Source organism: Tympanuchus pallidicinctus, unplaced genomic scaffold (assembly GCF_026119805.1).
Source record: "Tympanuchus pallidicinctus isolate F22 unplaced genomic scaffold, pur_lepc_1.0 scaffold4, whole genome shotgun sequence".
Classification (NCBI taxonomy): Eukaryota; Metazoa; Chordata; class Aves; order Galliformes; family Phasianidae; genus Tympanuchus; species Tympanuchus pallidicinctus.
The window spans coordinates 19,815,423-19,833,814 of record NW_026294758.1 but is presented as its reverse complement, the minus strand read 5'-3'; the positions used below and the strand labels follow the sequence as shown (position 1 = coordinate 19,833,814).

General features: G+C 46.0%; 1 protein-coding gene across 8 annotated transcripts in view; it reads left to right on the top strand.

The window, feature by feature from the left end:
* Positions 1-18,392, top strand: part of PSD3 (pleckstrin and Sec7 domain containing 3) — a 119,795-nt gene that overhangs the window by 18,310 nt on the left and 83,093 nt on the right. For 6 of the 8 annotated variants that reach the window (XM_052700359.1, XM_052700354.1, XM_052700353.1 and 3 more), the window contains exons 3-4: positions 4,607-5,675; positions 6,840-7,232. In XM_052700359.1, the coding sequence (XP_052556319.1) occupies positions 4,607-5,675; positions 6,840-7,232 (1,462 nt within the window). Of the gene's footprint in view, positions 1-1,416; positions 1,499-4,606; positions 5,676-6,839; positions 7,233-9,689; positions 9,822-18,392 lie in introns of those variants that run through there. The other 2 variants (XM_052700360.1, XM_052700361.1) reach the window with 2 other exon arrangements.

Genomic DNA, 18,392 nt, shown 5'->3' with positions numbered 1-18,392 from the left:
TGAGGGATTTCAGGCAGCATGATTGCTTCTTCTGCTAAGGCCCTTCTGGTTCCCCTCCACATTCCTGCGTGTTTGCCAAAGAGAGTGTGGAGAAAGCAGTGGCGTTTAACTTGCACCTATTTTATAGGCCCTACTCCTCTCTCTGCTTCAGTCAGCTCCCATATTTCCACCATGCTGTGTTTTGCACTGTGCTGCTGGGCAGGTGGAGGCCTGGCTTCAGCTTTTCCTGGGTAAGCACAATGTCCAAAAGCCCAGAGCGGCTGCAGGCTGCCTGGTATGTGGATGCCTGCAGTCTGATCAGAAAAGCTCAGTGCTCGCATTATGTAAATCCCTTGGCTTTGGCTAGCAGAGGACTATCAGGGCATGGAGAGTGACATCATTTGGAAAAAGAGCTGCTGACAGCAATGGAGAAGCATCCCTGCTCTCCCACAGGCAGGGTCTGCTCCAGCTCAGTCTGCAGGTGCTGCCCTGTAGATCTGAATAGTTCTAGGTGAAGTGCTAGTGTGCAGTCTGCATGGCTCCCCCACCCTCTTTGTATGGATGCAGATAATGATAGTGCTGCAGCGGCTGTGGTCTGTTCATTCAACTTTGTCACCCAGAGATCATTTCCTTGTAACGTACACATTGTTTATACTGCCCTGATTTGGCTTTTACAAAGAAAGGCGACAAATGTCTGCAGTAGAAAGAGGTCACTGCTGTGATTCTGCATGCAGCTTCACCCACACATTGCTAGTGATCATTGCTGAGAGCTGCAGAGAAATAGGATGCAAGATGACTGCACTGTTGTGTGAAACCTTCAGCTCAGTAATGCTGAAATGCTATCAGACACCTTCTGCTCTAAAACCAACACAACACTCTCAGGATCACCATTCTGCTCCTTTATTCCTCCGTGAACACTACTAGAGCAAGCAGCAGTTAAGCACAAGCAGGCAGCCTTCACTAGAGGAGATCTTTTTCCCCCTGCAAGCTGCCAAAGTGGACTCCTTAGCTCCGGCGATAGACTGAATGAGACTGCAGTTCCCCCATCAGTTTCATAATATTCAGAAAGCTTCCATTTACATCACTGTGTGCAGTGCAGGGCAGCAGCTGCCAGGAAATTTGAAACTATTTCGATTCCAGTTGACTAGAACAGCAGCAATTGAATTAGCTGGTATCGCTATAGATAAACTGATGATCTGTGCATTTTATTTCTTTGACCAATGGGTAACTGCTGGAGCTACAGTAACCTCTGTGAGTAAGGAGACTGTTCAAGCAAATATATCTGATTTCTCTTCCTAGCTAATATATATATATATATATACATATACATATATATATAAATTATGTATAGAGAGAGACACTCACACCATTCTTTTGTAAAATGTACCTGTGAACAGAATGTCTGTCTATGCTTGTAACTTGTATTTTTCTTCCTAGAATTTCCTTCTATTATGCTGCAGACAAGCTTGATTGAATTGGAGTGGTTATTTATCTGTGAAATATCATATCTATGCCTGATGTAAGTCATGAATTCTTTCAGTCTCTAGTCATCAGAAAGGCTGCCAGTTGCTGTTAGATTATATTCGCCCGGTCTCTGTTTTCTAGCCACTCGCCCCCATGGTATTTTAGCCTTTTCTCTCATTGTAATTTTGCTCTGTTGAAAGAAGCTGCTTTCAATGCAAAGTAGAAATCGGTGTTACCTGATTATGTCCTTTCATTGTTTGTTTGGTGGTGGGTGTTTTTTTTTTCCCTGCGCATCTTCAGTGCAGTCCTTAAATTTTGTTGTTGCTTTTCTAGTCTTGTTTGTAATGCAGTCATATTGGGGGATGGGATTAGACAGGATATGCCAGTAGCTGCAGCAAGACATGATGCTGTGGTGGTGGATGGGAATAAGGGAGGAGTTTCCCTTAAAGAGCTCAGCTTGCTCCAGACACTGGCACCTGAAGAGATGTGCTGAGCAGTGGGAAGGGTTTTGCCTCTTGCAGGTGCAGGTGGTGCTGCTGTCCATATGGAGCAGAGACTGTGGCAGTGTTGTGTGTGGCTCTACTTCATGCAGTGGGAACAGGCTGTTGCTTTGGTGCCACATATGAACTTTTTCCATTCATCTCTGAATGATATAATGTTTCTCCAGGATGCTGTGAAAGCAAGAAACCCGTTTGTTTGTGGTCACACTGCAGTGCAGAAGTCCTGCCAAAGCTTTGCTGCTGTAGACATCATGTAGAAAATGCCTTAATTTTATACTGTGGAAGTGCTTCACTCTTGCCCACATGAAACACTTGCAGCTTGCGTGTTCTCAGAGAGGCATGCCATGCTCCTTCCCCATGTGTCTCTGTGCCTGCATAGATACCTGCCTGTTCTACGTGCCTGGCTTTTCCTGAGTGTACTGAGGTTGCTGGAGGGTAATATTTGATTGGGAGTAGCTTATGGAAAACATTTTGGAGGAAAGCAAACCGGAAACTTTCTTGAGACTGCTTTCTGCTGTGTGCAGCAGCCACCGGCGATAGAGGAGGCATGCAGCAATGTGTTCACCATTCAGGGCTAGAAATAAGGCTGCTTCTGTTTCCGTCAGCTCGGTTCAGAAGCTAAGATAACAATTAACAGAGACGAGTCTGGCCGCTTGGCATAAGCTGTATGTGGGGCTTTGTTGGAGATTGGCCTTCAATATGCATTGGCTGCATCTCAGCTCCATGGAGGTCTGGGGGGTGATGCACCGGGCTCATTTCAACTGTTGGGAGCCTTTTGCTGGCTTGAGGTTGAGCTAGTGCTGGTGCAAGTATGAAAGCTCTGCAACCACACAGCATTGTTCTTTTCATGTCTTTTCCTGGCAGAAGCATGTCCAAACGGTGACCTGGTGCCGGTGCCGTAAAACAGACAGAGAATGCATCCCCGGTGTGGTTGTGCAGCTGAAACTGTGTGCAGTGGGTGCTGTTTGTCTGGAGCTCCCAGAAAAGGCACTACATCTAGAAGTGCTCATCTTGGGGCAGGAGACTTCGCTGTCTTGTTACTCCTCCAGTGCAACTGTGAGCTGAAAACCCTGCGATGGAGCCAGACTAGCAGTGTGGTGTCGACAAATTTCTGCACTTCACAGCCATGTGGGATCTTACTGTTTGGTCTGAGGCTGCGTGAATCTTGTAGCAGAGATCCTTACTTGGCCCAGACACTGTCCTCAGTGGCAGCCCAGTCATCTTGATGAAATCTGACACACTGAAGTTTTATTCTGGAGTGAATAAATCAAGGGTGCAGAGATACCAGAGAACCTACAAGGAAAGAAACTGTGTCTTGGCACAGCCTGAGTCTGTCAGTTTGATCCAGGGCATGCTCACCTCAAGCGCAGTATTGCAGTATTAACCCTGTGGTTAGAGCTACTGTCTTGTTAGCTGCCAGGTATGGGCTGCTTCATCTTGTCTTGTCTGTGTATCTACCACTGGCAGATACATAGCCACACTTGTGTGATGCTGAACTCGCATTAAATTATCTTCCCTCTTACCTTGAACTCAGCCTGTCATTACACAGATATGTGAGTTTCTTCTCAGCAGTGGCTTGTGGCCAGGTTGGAGCGGCAGCAGCCATGTGTTTGTAGAACAGCACCCAGAGATACACCTCAAACAGGGCAAAGCATCCAAGTGCAAGTGGATAACTGGTTTCAGAGATGTCCCTTGTAATGTTTTTCAGAGTAGTGTTTGGATCTAGTCTCGTTATTTGGTTTAAAGCAATTTAAACCTCAGGCCAGGCCTTTCTCTAAGTTTACAGTGAACACAGCTGCAGCTGCTTTTTCTGAAAGCTCATCTCCTCCTTGGACCATGATGTCAGGTGGCCAGATAGGCATCAGTGTGCCATCCATGCTGATTCATCCTCGCTGTGAGAACAACTGGATCTGTATTACCCAAGAACAATAGGGGCCACTGGGTACTCGGCTCCTTTGAAAATGCCACCGATTGTTTTCTCTCCCTCTTTGTTTACTACATTGGTTTGAGAAGCAGCATGAGGAGAGAGTGCTAGCAGGCTTTTTGTGAAGCAGTGAATTTACTTTTTCAAAGAGAAAATGAGAGCTACTTGGTATGCATGCATTTGTGTAACAAGACGTTCAGTTGCCTGAGTTGCTAAAGCAGGAGGGTGGTACTGGCAGAAAGTTGAATTACCATGTAATTTACATAAATGGTTTTGTAATATTTACTATGAGGTGTGGCTGATTACCTTCCTTGTGTTTTATCTTAATAAGTGAAAATTACCTAGAAGTAATTTTTAAGTAAAAACTGATGTGCGTATGACACATGCTGTGGATGGATGTTGAACCTCTGAATGTCTGCTTTCTTCAATTTTGCATTTGGCATGTGGCCTTAGATATTCATGGGCCACTGGGACCCTTTCCGAAGTGTAGCAGACATTTTTGGCATTCCTTCCTCAGCAGTACACACTTCCAAAGTAGGGCTGCCCAAAAACTCCTTTGTAAGAAGAATCAGTTGTGGATAACAGCAGTGTGAGCACGCAGAAGTGAGTTAAACAGAGTGGTGTTTTCCCTTCAGGAGTGAACGCAGTTGCTCTGTTATGAAAAAGCTGGGAGGGGAGGTTAGGCTTTTTGCTTATGTGTATACTAGGTAAATCCATACTCTATTTTCTTTTTTTGCAGGTAGTGGCCATGGAAGTAATACTTTGCTGCCCCACACCATCATCAATGAATTTCCAGAATACGGCACTATGGAGGCAAGCAGAGATGCACTGAGGACTTCATCAAAGAGCCAGGCAGAGCCTGTGACTTGCAGTCCAGAAGAACGGGACCGTTACCACATACCTGGCAGGCCTCCTCCCCAGTCTGTGGCTTCTGCAGATGAGCCTAGAGCTCAGGTTAAGGCAGCACAGCTGCACACTGCAGAAGAAGGTTTGCAACCTGTGGGTAACTTGCCAGAGATTATGAAAATTTCTCAACAGCTAGAAGCAACAAAAGTACAACATAGAGCAAATACTTCTCTTGATTCAGAGACGCACATGGAAGAAAAGAGTGTTCCTGGCTGCCAAAATGTGCAGACAGCCAGAGAACCAGTTGCAGCAGGCCAAGAAAAACCCTCAGACATGCCTCTTCCATCTAAGCAAACAGCTGAGGATAAAATGCACTTGATCATAGAGAAAGATCTGGATACAATATGGACTGGTGAAAAGCAGTCTGAGTCCTTGCGAGCCACCAGTAATAAAGCTGAGGAGGTCCACACAGCAGAGGAGACAAGTTGTCATAGACCATCTGTGACAAACCTGGAAGCGGCCAGCACAGTGGAGGAGTGGGTGCAATCTGAGGAGTTTTCAGCTTACAGTCAAGGCAGAATGAAAATGGGTCCTGAGAGGAGGCTCTCTAAAGAGGCAGCTGTGAGCAAACATGTAGAATTTCAAGGGGTGGAGATTTTATGGCTGCAGAAAGCAGAGGACCAGAGCAGAAAGAAGCATTCAGTGCTGGAGACCACATCTGTGGAGAGAAAAGCGTTCCCCAAAACATCGAGCCACTCTGTGCCACTGATGATTGCCTCCAGCTTGGTCACCTTGCCAGACAGTGCTAAGTGTGAAGTCTGGGAAGAGCCTGGGGTGGGAGCTGCCCGTGGAGCTGCTCCTCTGGCACTGCTTGATGAAACTGGGGAGGATGAAGTTTTTGTGAAGGACAAGAGGAACCGCAGCAAGGAGGAGACCACTGTGCTAGCGAGAGATCATGGCAGGTGAGATGGTGCCTGAGTGGTATGTGGGGGGAAGGATGAGTGTCTCTCTTTGCAAGCATGGGACTTGTGTCTGCCCATTTGGGAACAAACCATTTGGTTTGCCATCAGCAGCATTTTTCATTTGTCTTCTGCCTGCAGCATGGTGGAAACAGTAATGTTTAGTGTACGGTCATGGGCAGTGCCAGAAGTTAGCTGAACCCAGTCCACACCACAATGCTGGAGTTGGAAATGAGGCTCAGATTTGGAAGCGTGGAATTGTCTTTTGCAATCTGGTAATGATTGTGTGATGAAGAAACTGCGGCATATCATTAAATTTAGGCACTGCATAGGTCTGCCCACATGTACCCTGCTAGACGTTTTGGTTTTGAGCCAAGCACATGGAAGAGTAGTATGGGCCATTCTTTGTAAGGGTGTCCTGATTTGATTGCTCTTCCTTACTGACTGTGTGATGGAATGACAGGTGCACCAGTGTCTGTGAACCAGTCAGCATGTGTCCCTTTGGGTCCCTGAGCACTTTGCTCTGGTTAGTGCTAGAGCCATTTCAGCCCTGATGGCACTGAACACTTGAAATCCGCCCCTAGGTCTCAGGCCCTTACAGCCACATGAGGGCACGCAAGTCTCATCATGAGGCGTGTCAAAAATTGCTGGATTGTCTCAAATGGGGGAAAGCTTGAAAAAATAACCAGGGTGCACTCTTCCTACCTGATGCTGTGTGAGCTGTGGTCTTGCAGGATTCAGCCCAGGATCTTGCTTGCTTCACAGTTTTGAGAGGCTTCCTCCAGGCCAACAGAGTGCCCACCTGGGCTTGTGGCTCCAGCTTGTCTCAAGCATGGCCAGTGAGAGTGGTACTAGTGGAGAGCTTGTGAATTTCTGAGTGGAGAAACTGACATTACCTTACATTAGGCAGTACATAGTGCTTCCCCTCCTGCCTCTTGCCCATCAGATTGAATCTCACATCCCCCAGACTGTAACAAAGCAGAGAGGGAGATAGTGCTGTTGGAAGTGGAGGCAGCATGAGGAGAGAAGCTAGTGTGTTGTCCACTGAATGCTCTCCTGTACAAAGCACAGACCTTTCTTTTCTCAAAGGTCAGGAATGAGGAGGTCTTCTCAGTAGTCCAACCTTAGCTGCCAAACTGAAACAAGCTGTTTGTGATTCATTTCTAGAATCATGGAGGAGGGAAAAGCAACCATGGGAGGATATGAAGATGTGGTTGGACAAAGGCAATCTGACGTCTCCACCGATCTGTACAGCTCGCAGTTTGAAAACATCCTAGACAATACCTCTTTATACTATAGTGCAGAGTCTTTGGAGACATTATACTCGGAGCCTGATAGCTACTTCAGTTTTGAGATGCCACTCACTCCAATGATCCAGCAGCGTATGAAGGAGGGCAGTCAGTTTTTGGAGCGGACTTCAGCCTCAGGACAGATGGATGTCTTTCATCTTCCCCCTGATGGGGAAGCAAAGAGCTGCTGTGAAGAGATCGCCAATGGCTTAAGGAATGTAAGCGAAGCACTCTTCAGAGGAGATGTCACAGAAGTTCCTCATTTGGGAAGGTAAAAATAGTGGATGGGCTTTCTGTGTTTGTACTTAATTTTTCTTAATCCTTGTATACTTCAGCACACCATTTCAGAGTGTAATTATGATCCTGCACACTGCGTGCTTCATACACTAACTGATTTCTAGTGTAATAAAGTGAGCTGTAGAAGAGAAAAGAGCCATCCAAACCACTGTTTATTAGGAAGTACAGATGTGCAAATTTTTGTAGGTTTCTCTGTGATGCCTGCAATAAGAAAAAGGATTAGTTGTGTTGTAGCATCTCTGGGATCTGTCACAGAGAAGTTAGTGACCCAATACAGATGAATGTTCTTGTTTTCACTTACATCTGAATTTACCAGCAGCAATTGTAGGAAAAGTAAAATCCTCTGCACTCTGAGTTGTCCAAGCGAACCCATGATCTGAATGTTAAAGTTGTGTCTCTCTTTTCCTCTCGAGATCAGCAAGACTTTTTCCAGTTATTTCTGTTGAGACGAGGCTTGGCTCCCACTTTGCCCTAGTTAAGTGCACTAGTTGGCTGATTGTCTTAACTAGTGCACTAGAAACTGACTGAGAAAGGATTGTTGCAAAAACTTTGAAGATTCAGGCAAAGGGAGAGACAATTAAGAAGAGAGTTATGGGAGAAGCAAACACTGGGCTAAGTAATCAAAAAATTCTGTAAGTTTATGCAAACTCGCACCATGAGAAACTTTCCTCATAAGGTGTTGTCAAAGAGAAATGGGGAGATGGACAGGTCACAGCACAAGGATACAGCCAAAAGCAGTGGAGGAGTGAGAGATCTTGCAAGTGACAAAGGTGCCTTGAGTCTCTTTCTTCCAGAGACAGGACATTATGTTAGTAAACCTTAGACTATTTCCTTAGATGGGACTGTATAGTCTGAGCTTTCCTGGGCATTTGTAGCAGAAGGTGTTTTATGTGTTTAGACCTTTTGTTTGCAAGTGTAAACTATTCATTGAGCAGAGGTGGTTTTGTCAGCTTCATGAGGAGCTTAGAGTTAGAAACTGAGGTAAGTCCTGACACTTGCAGCTCCTTCCACTGAAACCTGCAATTGCTGTAAGACTGTGGAGTAGTGGAAGACGAGCAGTGTGTGCACTCTGTTACTCCATCATTGTTGCCTTAGGTGACCCTCATGCTTAAAAGTGTCCTCAGGTAAGGTTCACACGGGCTTATCAAGACAGCATGAGGATGAAGTGAGCTCAGGCAGAGCTTGGGAACGTGCTGATTGCCCACCTAGTGTGGATTTCATTAGGAATTAAGTTCATTTGAGTTTAAATTTGCAGTGATAGAGAAATACTAACAGAAGCTTTTTAAGGAGCTTCTCTCCTTACTAATAAAACAAACATTTTCACAGAAGTGTGTTTTAGACCAAGTGCTGTTGCCATCTGCATGACTCTGTTAGGTACAAAGCCTGAGAGTTTGCTTTCTTATGGTGGGTATGCATAAAAGAATGTAGTTGCAGCAGAGCAGCCAGCCACAGATGTGCCCAAATCGGTGATTCTCCAGACAATAGTTTAATTAACCGCCCCCCACTATGATAGTCTAAAATTGTACTGTTTTATACCGGGGCACAGATGGCTGGTAAATCATGTATGCTATAGCATTGAAGCCACAGAAGAACTGTGGTGTTGCAGCATGCTATTGAGGAGTGAAGTTTGAGTGCTGAAGGTTGCATAGGGTTTATTTAGGTGATTTGTCAAGATGGAACATTACTGTAATGCTCAGGTGAACCAGACACAGCTGACAAGCGAACTGCCCCATCCCGGTCGGTGCCCGCCTGCAGTGCGGCGCGGAGCCGCCGGAGGTCCCCGCGTCCTGCGCCCTGCAGCGGGGCGAGCGAGGGGTGGGCGGAGCAAGCGGGGGGTGGGCGGAGCAAGCGGGGGGTGGGCGGGGGCTCCCAAGGGGGGGGCGGGCTGACATCGCGCTGCTTTGCCCGCCTCTCCTCTTCTGCCGGAGCCGTGCTTCCAGCTGAGAGAAACAAAAACCGAAAGCGAAAACGCTGCAGCTCCCAATGCGCGGATATTCCCATGATATGTAGAGCGTGTGGGAAAGGGTGTAGGTAGAGTACGTTTTCCAGTACCTGCCTTAGTTGGTGAGGGAGAAGGCTGTGAATCACTGACAGTTCTCGGTTCCGTATGGGACGAGAGGGTGCATATGGAAGCAGAGAGCTTTACATCTGGAAATGGCACGCGGCGTCCCTGCTGCAAAAGGAGAATCGGGGGCTTCTGGCGGCCGTGCTGCCTGGGAATGGGGCCGGCCCGCGGTTTCGAGCGGCTGTCGGGGAAGATCGCGGGCATTAATGGCACGCGGACCCTAGGTGGCGTGAGGTTGTGATGTACAGCCTGCAGTGACTCCGTGTTCTGCTGAGCGAGCGGGAGGATAACATCCTTCCCAGCTCTTAGGAAATCACTGGCTCTGGGAGGGGTCAGCCCTGGTATGTAAAGGCCAGTCACATGCCTTCAGAACTGAAAAAAGAAAAGAAAAAAAAGAGAGAGAGAGAGAGATTAAAGGCTTGCGGGCTGCTAGTTCCTATGGGCTCCTCTGCATCCGGATACTTCATCCCTACCAGCTGCTGGCCATGGCTGAATGCAGTAAGTGTTTGCGCAAGCTTGCAGGACTGAGCGTGCTCCCCTGGCAGGGGCCGGTGTTGCTGCCCTGGGCTACAGCTGGCCAGGGGAACCTGTGCAGCCCTTTGCAGAAGCAGTCCTTTCCCAGCAGAGCTTCTTTGCCCTTTGCATCTGGCTCAGATGTGAGGAGAATGGGATCCTCAAGAAAGATGTGTGTGCGTTTTGTGTTCTTTTGGGAATGACTCCATCTCCTGTCATTTTTGTGGGGTTTAATCTCTTTCTTAATTGTGTATGAGACATTTCAATGGGGAAAAACAAATTTCTGCTCTTGAGATAGGTTTAAGTCTCCCCAGCTGGCAGGGACTGAGAGTGTATGTGAGGTTCTGGACCTGGAAATAGCCTTCATCTTGTTAGAACAGTATGGCACAGCATGCAGTGGCAATAAGATCGTATTTGGGTGGTATTTGGTCCTCTTACCTGTGAGCTATCCCTGCAGCTGCACCTGCATGCCTGTGTAGGGCAGTGCTCCTGCATTGTGTCGGCACTGTGCTGAGATGGAAAAGGGGCCCAGGCCCAGTGCCTGGGATTTATTCTTCCTGGGAGGCAATAAAGAAGAGTATTCTCAAGATTCTTCCCAGACACTGAGCCTGAGTTTGTGTGACCCAAAATAGGTGTAATCATTCATACTTAATCAGAGTGGGAGAAAGGTTATGTATTTCTAAAACAATAAGCTATAACTCACTTTTCCCTCAGGTGTCTTTGCTATGTATGCAGTGAGCAACTGAATATCACTATGTCCCAAAGCAAGCAGTTCTCTCTATGATGATCGCTGTATTTCTTTTCTGTTTTCTGACTTTACACAGAGAATTTGTTTTAATCTTTTTTTCTGCATTCTTTGTAGCAGACTTTGCATTCCCTCTTCTCTTGTATACTACTGTCAGAACAAAAAAAGGAGAAGATCCAACTTCTGGCATTTATCCTCCTGAATTGTCTTGGAAGGTGTGGTCTCTTGGTAGGACATAGCCCAACATTTTTCCAAATCCAAGGAGAGAGAATAAAAAAATGTCTTTAGCAGCTCCAAATACTGAAACAGACAAAATATTTGCCACCTGCCATCATCTTCAAAGAATTGCTGCTGCTCAGCAATTTTTGCACGTTCTTTGTTTTTTGTTTTTCTTTCTCTAGAAATGCAAACACAATTTTAGTCTCATATGCGTTCTTTTGTAATTCAGGGGGTGGTGGTGGGAAACAAACTCCCTAAAGCAATCTGCTGGTTTTCCGAACAGATGCAGAAGAATGTTGACTGTAGTTCCCAGTGATTGTCAAGTTACTCTTAATGGATTGGACCTCTTAAGTTCTCATAGTAGTTCCCAGCTGTTTTCTTTATTCTGCATATGGATCATTTCCAGTGCTTTCCTTACTCCTCTTTACTAAACTTTGTGATAGATAAAGTCAGTTTTGAATCTACACTGAATTTACACTTCTGGCTTTCAGCTTACACCTTGCTTTTATTTTTCCAGTGGTAGCTTATATTTGATTTTCAGTGTAAATGTGAGATGCAGAACTTGCATACTTAATGGGTAAACTTTCTTCATTCATTTTATTAGCCTCTCCAGCTGCAGCCTGGTAGGACTTTTCCCTTTTGAATACTCACCCTATGACTTGGCTGTGTGTTTTCATTCAGCATGAAATCTGCCTAAGATCCCTAAGCTGTGAAGTGGCTATGTGTTGGCCTTCATGTGTGACATCACAGTGACACTGGGGACCTAGGAGGGTGGGGCTGTCAGAAAGTACCACTACTCTTTATTCACTGCTTTGGACCTATGGAGAAGGATGCAGTGAATAAGAACAGTTGCAACTTCCTCTCAAGCTGGTATTTTCTTGGTTGTGTGCTTGCTTATGAGCTGGCTCTGCTGTGATGAGTGGGTAAGTCATGCTGTGCTGGCTGCTGGCAGCACCTCACAGAAGTGGAGATTTTCATAGCTGCCTTTTTCCACCTGTTCTCACCCATTTAGAAAATTGAAGTTACTTCTCAAATCACTGCAATGACAGCACAGCAGTTGCAGTTTCAGGAATTAGGAAATGAGCTCATCTTTTTTTGTAAACATAGGATGATGCAACCCTCTGGTGGAAGTTGTTCTTTGGAAAGGGTTGAGGGGACTAATGGAAGCAGAAGTCACTCTTGAGCCTGCCTGTCAATGCATCTAAGTTGTTGTATTTCTCAGGTGCCTTTTCAAAGGTGCAGAAAATGTGCTATGCTCATTGTTACATTTTTTCTCAAACTGCAAGAAGGCCTGGAGTAAGGAGGATTTTTCTGAGAAGTGTTGCTCACTGTCGTTACAGGATAGTGAGTGTATCAAATGTGTCTGCAGCCAGACAGCAAGCACACACATACTGGAGTGCATTTTCTGTGCATGGCTGGCTGAATCCATCGGCTACTGAGATGTGAGGAAATGTGATAGCCTGGCACAGACGCACTAAATCCAGGTGAAGACAATATGGCACAACCTGCAAGGATAGGTTTCTTTGGAATGATAGAATCATAGAATCATTAAGGTTGGAAAAGACCTGTAAGGTCACTAAGTAATTCCAACTGTCAGTGCATCTCCGCCGTGTCCACCAACCACGTCCCTCAGTGCCACATCCACACAGTTCTTGAACACCTCCAGAGATGGCGACTCCAACACCTCCCTGGGCAGCCTGTGCCACTGCAGCATCGCTCTTTTGGAGAAGTTTTCCTCATATCCAACCTGACCCTCCCTGGGTGCAACTGTAGGTCTTATTGGTGTTACCTGGGAGAAGAGGCTTACCCCCACCTCACCACAGGTGGAAGTTTGAGAAAGTTTGAGGACTGATAAGATTTCTCCTTAGCCTCCTCCAGACTAACAATCCCAGCTCCCTCAGCTGGTCCTCATATAAGATCTGTGCTCCAGTCTCCTCACAGCTTCATTGCCTTTCTGTGAACTTGCTCCAGGGTCTCAATGTCTTGTAGTGAGGGGCACAACAATGAATGCAGTACTCAAGGTTTGGCCTCACCAGAGCTGAGTACAGGGGGGCGATCACCTCCCTGCTCCTGCTGGCTGCACTGTTTCTGATACGAGCCAGGATACCCCCGGCCTTCTTGGCCACTTGAGCACACTGCTGGTTCTCAGCCCCTCTCTGGGGCTCTTCTGAAGCTGGTGTCACTATTTTGGCAGGTAGGGATTTGTCCCTTTGTCACATTAAAAATGTTAGGCCACTTGTCATCATAGTGTCCCCTGCTGGAGGGTACTTTGGTAACTAGTGGTGAGGCTCTCATCACACAGTGCAGGTTTGCCCTGCTCTGGTTAACACAGTGCTTGTGGTGCAAGTTCAGTGAGACTTTGTAAAAGTGCCTCCATCTCCTAAATAAACTGTTGTTTTAGGCAAAAAGGGCTGCTGATTCCTCGCCTCTTCAGTTCCCAGCCTCCTCCAAAAGCAAAGCAAACAAAACAAATACCCAGGAGCTGACAAAAACAAAAAAAAGGTGGGAGGGAACATGGAGCAGCTGATCAGTTCCCAAAGCACTCTGTATAAAGCTGTCAACAACTCTGCTAAGCTGGCACGTGTTGGCATTCCTCCATTAAAGTCAAAGCCATGTGGGTCAGAAAGCCCCTGTTCACCCAAGCCCAGGCGCCTGCCAGCCTGAGGCAGTGCCGAGTGCAGGTTGCTGCCATGTCCCTTGGCCACATCGGGCTGTCCATCAAGCCTCAGGGTATCTTGTGGGTTCCTTTCCTCCTGCTGCTTTGTGGCTGTTGGGATGGAGGGCAGGCATAGTGGGCAGCAGCGCTTGAAAAGAATGGGGACCAGAGCGCACTTTACCATCTCTAACCCTACCATAGCGTTGAAAGGAGCATGAAGTTGAAAGGAAAACAAACCTGGATTATTTTTAGTGAAACACTTGTAGTTGGGTGGCAGTGAGCCAGTTTAATAAAGGACATACTGTCTCCTAAAACGATTGTAATCTTGTCTCTGTGTGGAGGGACTTTGTGTCCTAGCGCTGCAATCCAGTAAAGGCAGCATTTACAATGCAACCCTACCAGAATTGGCATGTTCAGAACATTTTAGCAGTTAGCTCTGCATTTATGATTAACAGGAATTCTTTTAATCAAAGAAAAAGGCATCTGATCTTAGGGAGCAAGAGCTTATTTTTAAGCAACACCATTCATTCAGTGCTGGAAAGTGACTTTGCGTATATGTTCATTGATAGGCAGTAACAGACTGTAGGGTTTATCTGTTTTGTTTCCACTCTTTGTGACATGAAGGAGCTTGAGTACCTCTCACAGCTCCTTGGTGTCTCAGGTCTGTGCAGTCTATGCTCCCTCCATGTGTGCTCATGGATATCTCCTGATCTGCACAGCAGCGAAGTGCAGCTGCACCAGTTCTCAAAGAGTGATCTACTTCAAAGCATGCCTTTGAAGAGAACTCCTTCTTAGGACTTCAAAGCTGATTAAACAGTTCAGAGTGAAATTGCACAATGAGTCATCTACCAGGAAAAAGCATTACTTTTTTAAAAACCTCCCGTGGTCTAATTTTGGAAGAGCCCCAGAACTGGAGGTGACTGGTAAATCACTGCTTGATGTGGTTTTGGGCTCACTTCTGGCTCTGGAGAACCTGGTTCAGAGCAGCTCTCAGCCTGTCATTTGCAACAGCAACCAAGTCGTCATGCCCTCCTGCTGCCAGGGTTTCATTTCTGTCTAAGGCCAGGGTTGAACCAACCTGTTCAAGCACTTCAGCTCCTTCAAAATACAGCTCAGCCAGTGACACAAATTGTTCCTCATCTGCTCTAACGCATGGAAGCGTGTTGCTGGCTGAGTATGAGCATTCCTCTGGAAGTTTGTGGGGCAGGACTTCATTCTCTTAGGGAGAGATTTTTCACACAGCCTAGCTGGGCTCAGCAATCCACGCTGTTGTCAGTGACTCCTGTGTTTCTGATGTCTGTGCTGTTCTGCAAGCTGAGAGCTGCCATGGGGGCTGTTTGGGAACCAAAAGGCTTGGAGTGAAGGCATTTCAAACAACGAGCAATGTAGCGTGTAGCGTTAGCAGCCCTGGTTTTGCTCCCTGGCAGATGCTGCGTTCCTACTGCGGACAGCATTTGTTCTGGCCCTGGCTTCAGTGAGCCAGAACTCTTCTCCACCCTTCCTTATTTTTTATAATTGCTATGGTTTTGCTCTGATAGACTTTGGCAAATGCCTGACTTAGCCTGCTTTGAAGCAGGGCTCATAATAAGGGCATGCATGTTTGTTTGAGAGAAAAAAATGTGTTATGAACTGTGTTACTGCTGCTTCCCTCCTCCTTTCTGTCCAAAAAAATCCAGTTAGGTTGAGCCCTGAGCATTTTCTGGCTGGTGGCTGTGTTGGCTGCTCTATTTGATATTTGAGTAGGAGCTCTTTCCCCATAGTGCAGAATGCTAATGTGCTTTTCTCTGGGACAAAATTGAGAATTATTTCCCCACAGGTTTGCTGAAAATTAAGAGCATCCCAAGGTCTGATGTGCCTGACACTGCAGGTATTCATCTTGAGGTTTCCATCTGCAGTCCTGTAGACTGGGAGATAGAAACTGAGATGCAGCGTGCCTGGACCCTTACCTGTGGGTTAGTGGTCTTGCTCTCGTGCGTTTGGGAAGTTCTATCTGTTCACCAGCCCTCTTCAGCATCACTATGAAAGTTTGAATTTTGCAAACAGCATCAAAAAGACAAAAATGGAAGTTAGTATAGAGGATTCTTAAACAGATCAAGTGTGCCAAGTGCTGAGCACAGTGAGATACCTTGGTGCTAGGAGCTAAATCCCCATGCACCTTGACAGTAATGAAGTAAAGAAAATGCTATGAAAAGTTTCAGACCCTTCCTGGCTGTTGAGGCATGCTTTGGGAAAGCAGCTTTGCAGATGTTGCTGTCTGCATGTTTCATTTGTGAGTACAGAGAAGTAGATGCTGCTGTTAGCACTGAATTTACTGCAGTGGCTGTTCATTGAATTGCTGTAATTTCTGCTGGAAATAGTTGCCCAGGGCATGTGCATGCTCATGAGAATATAGGAATGCTTTGGCAGAAGCAGCAGGGAGGATGGTCATTGCTGGGGGCAGAAAAGAGGTGTCAGTACCTGATTTCAAGCCAGAACCCATGCACTGTGAGGCTAAAGAGGTTTGTTTTTCTGTAGCTTCTGTTTCCTGATAGAAAAGATCAATACAAGGATGAAGATCAGCAGCTGTTGCTGTGAAGGCAATTTGGAGTGGTACTGTTGCAATTTGGCCTTGAATACAGAATTAAGTGAAATATAATTTACTACATTTTCAGCCCACTTTTGTCAGTAAAAGTTTCTCATTTTGTATGACGAAGAGTAAAGCTGCATGAGAAATCCATGTCCAGTCATCTCTCTGTTTAAAGCCCTTTCTTGTCTCTATTTAGCTAGTAATGCTGCTGTGGACTCCAGATGTTTAGAAGCTGCAGACCATAGAAGACAAGCCTGTCTCTGCAACATGGGTCACTCCTTGCCTTTTGTTTAAGTCCCTTATAGGCACTTTGCAGAGGGAAGCTGATGTCAATATCTGCATTCTGCAATGAGGGATGGATGGAAAGAGTATACCTGCAGAACCTGGAGGTGCCAGGAGATGTCACCCCTTCCAGGCCCTGTTGAATTGACCTGTCCAGGAGGAACACAGAAATGACAGCTTGCTGTAGCCATGCTGTGAACATAAGGTGTTTATATACCTAAGCCTTTGGTGGTACAAGCAGTGTCTACTCACTGTGTAGGAAACTTGAGAATTGAAGTCTCTTTCCAGTTTCCCAGAACACGAGGCTTACAGACAACCTGTGTTATTGATTTGACCACCTTCTTGTATTTATTAATTAAGCAATGTGTTACTTAATTGCCAGAAGGACAGAAAGAAGCTGTGATTTGATTATGTGTGCCAGGACTCTCAGTGAGAATGAAGAATTTAAATCGGGGAAGCTGGTGGGTGAGGTTTTTACGCAGCTCTGTCAGCTTCTTGCTGAGCTTTCACAGAATCACAGAAACACCAAGGTTGGAAAAGACCTACAAGATCATCCAGTCCAACCATACACCTATCACCAATAGTTCTCACCAAACCATATCCCTCAACACAAAATCCAGACATTCTTTGAACTCCTCCAAGGTTAGTGACCCATTCCAGTGCCTGACCACTCTTTTAGGGAAGTAGTATTTCCTGACGTCCAGCCTGAATCTCCCCTGACGCAGCTTGAAGCCATTCCCTGTAGTCCTATCACTAATGACACGAGAGAAGAGGCCGACCCCCAGCTCACTACATCCTCCCTTCAGGCAGTTATAGAGAGCAATGAGGTCTCCCCTGAGCCTCCTCTTCTCCAGACTGAACAACCCCAGCTCCTTCAGCCGCTCCTCATTCCTCCGTCTGTTCTGCATTGGAATGGCAGCCTGAGAGGCACAACAGAAGCCTGCAGCTCCTGCATGGTTCATTTCACCAAGTGGCAGACACTGGCACTTCTCTTTCTAAACTTCTGGAGGTTTGTGGTAATACTGACTCTTGCTGTGCACTGGTTCCTAACAGAGTGCAGATGTTCCTTGTCAGCTCTGGCCATCTTTCCAGGCTATAAATACTGCCTTTAGTAAAGAGTGGTGGTGAAACAGGCTGTGATTTATGAATGAGGTTGCACGAGTTGGCCTGGCTTTTGAAGTAGCTTTTGTGTGTGGAAAGCACTATGGGTGTGTTAGCTCACCTGTTTATTCTTTGCTCTTGTTCAATGGTAAGAGATAGGTGTTTGAAACCTATTGTAGCAGGTGTGAACGGATAAGGTGTTGCTTTGGCCACATGTCAGAGGAGTTGGGAATTTGCTTTCTTCACAAGATTGGAGTAGACCAAATTTAGCAAATTTATAAGGAAATTTCAGATGTTGGCCAACCTTTTGTTGAAGAGGGCTAAAGAGATATTCCCCAAATCAACACTGTGAGGATATTCTTTTTTATTTGCTTTCTGGGTGGTTTGTGGGCAGAGTTCTGAAAGCTGTGTTTTCGTCATAAATCCCATGATAGACCACTGAGAATGAAGCCCTTATATTTATGCTTATGAAACACCTTATTATATACACTTAAATAAATGCATATTTGTAAGAAGAGGATGTCTGTTTTCCCCAAATACTCAGTTAAAATTGAAGAAAAGAAAAAAAGAGGGGGGGGGGGGTGGAAAACAGAAGTTGTACTGAAGGTGTGTTTGATTCTTCCATTTGATGTTACTCTGTAGGTAACGCTTCTTCCTCTAGTAGCACTGCATACCTCCCTCAATTAAACCGTATATGAAAAGAGAGGTAAGGCACAAGTGATGGTATGTGTTGAAGGTGGTGTGCAAAATAGCAAATATTTTTGTTCTTAGTTCACACTGCATGAAAATCTCATCACTGGAGGGCTATAAAGAACCTTCCAGTAAACTGGTAGGTAATTGCTGCTGGAGTGTTCAGTTGTGCTGACTGTGGCTTGTCAAGCCTGAAAATTGCAGTGGCATATGAAACTCTGGCATGTCAAAGTGTTGTGTTTAAAATCATCTTTAACTCATTCCACTCATATCTGCCCTGCGCATGGCCTCTGCTGA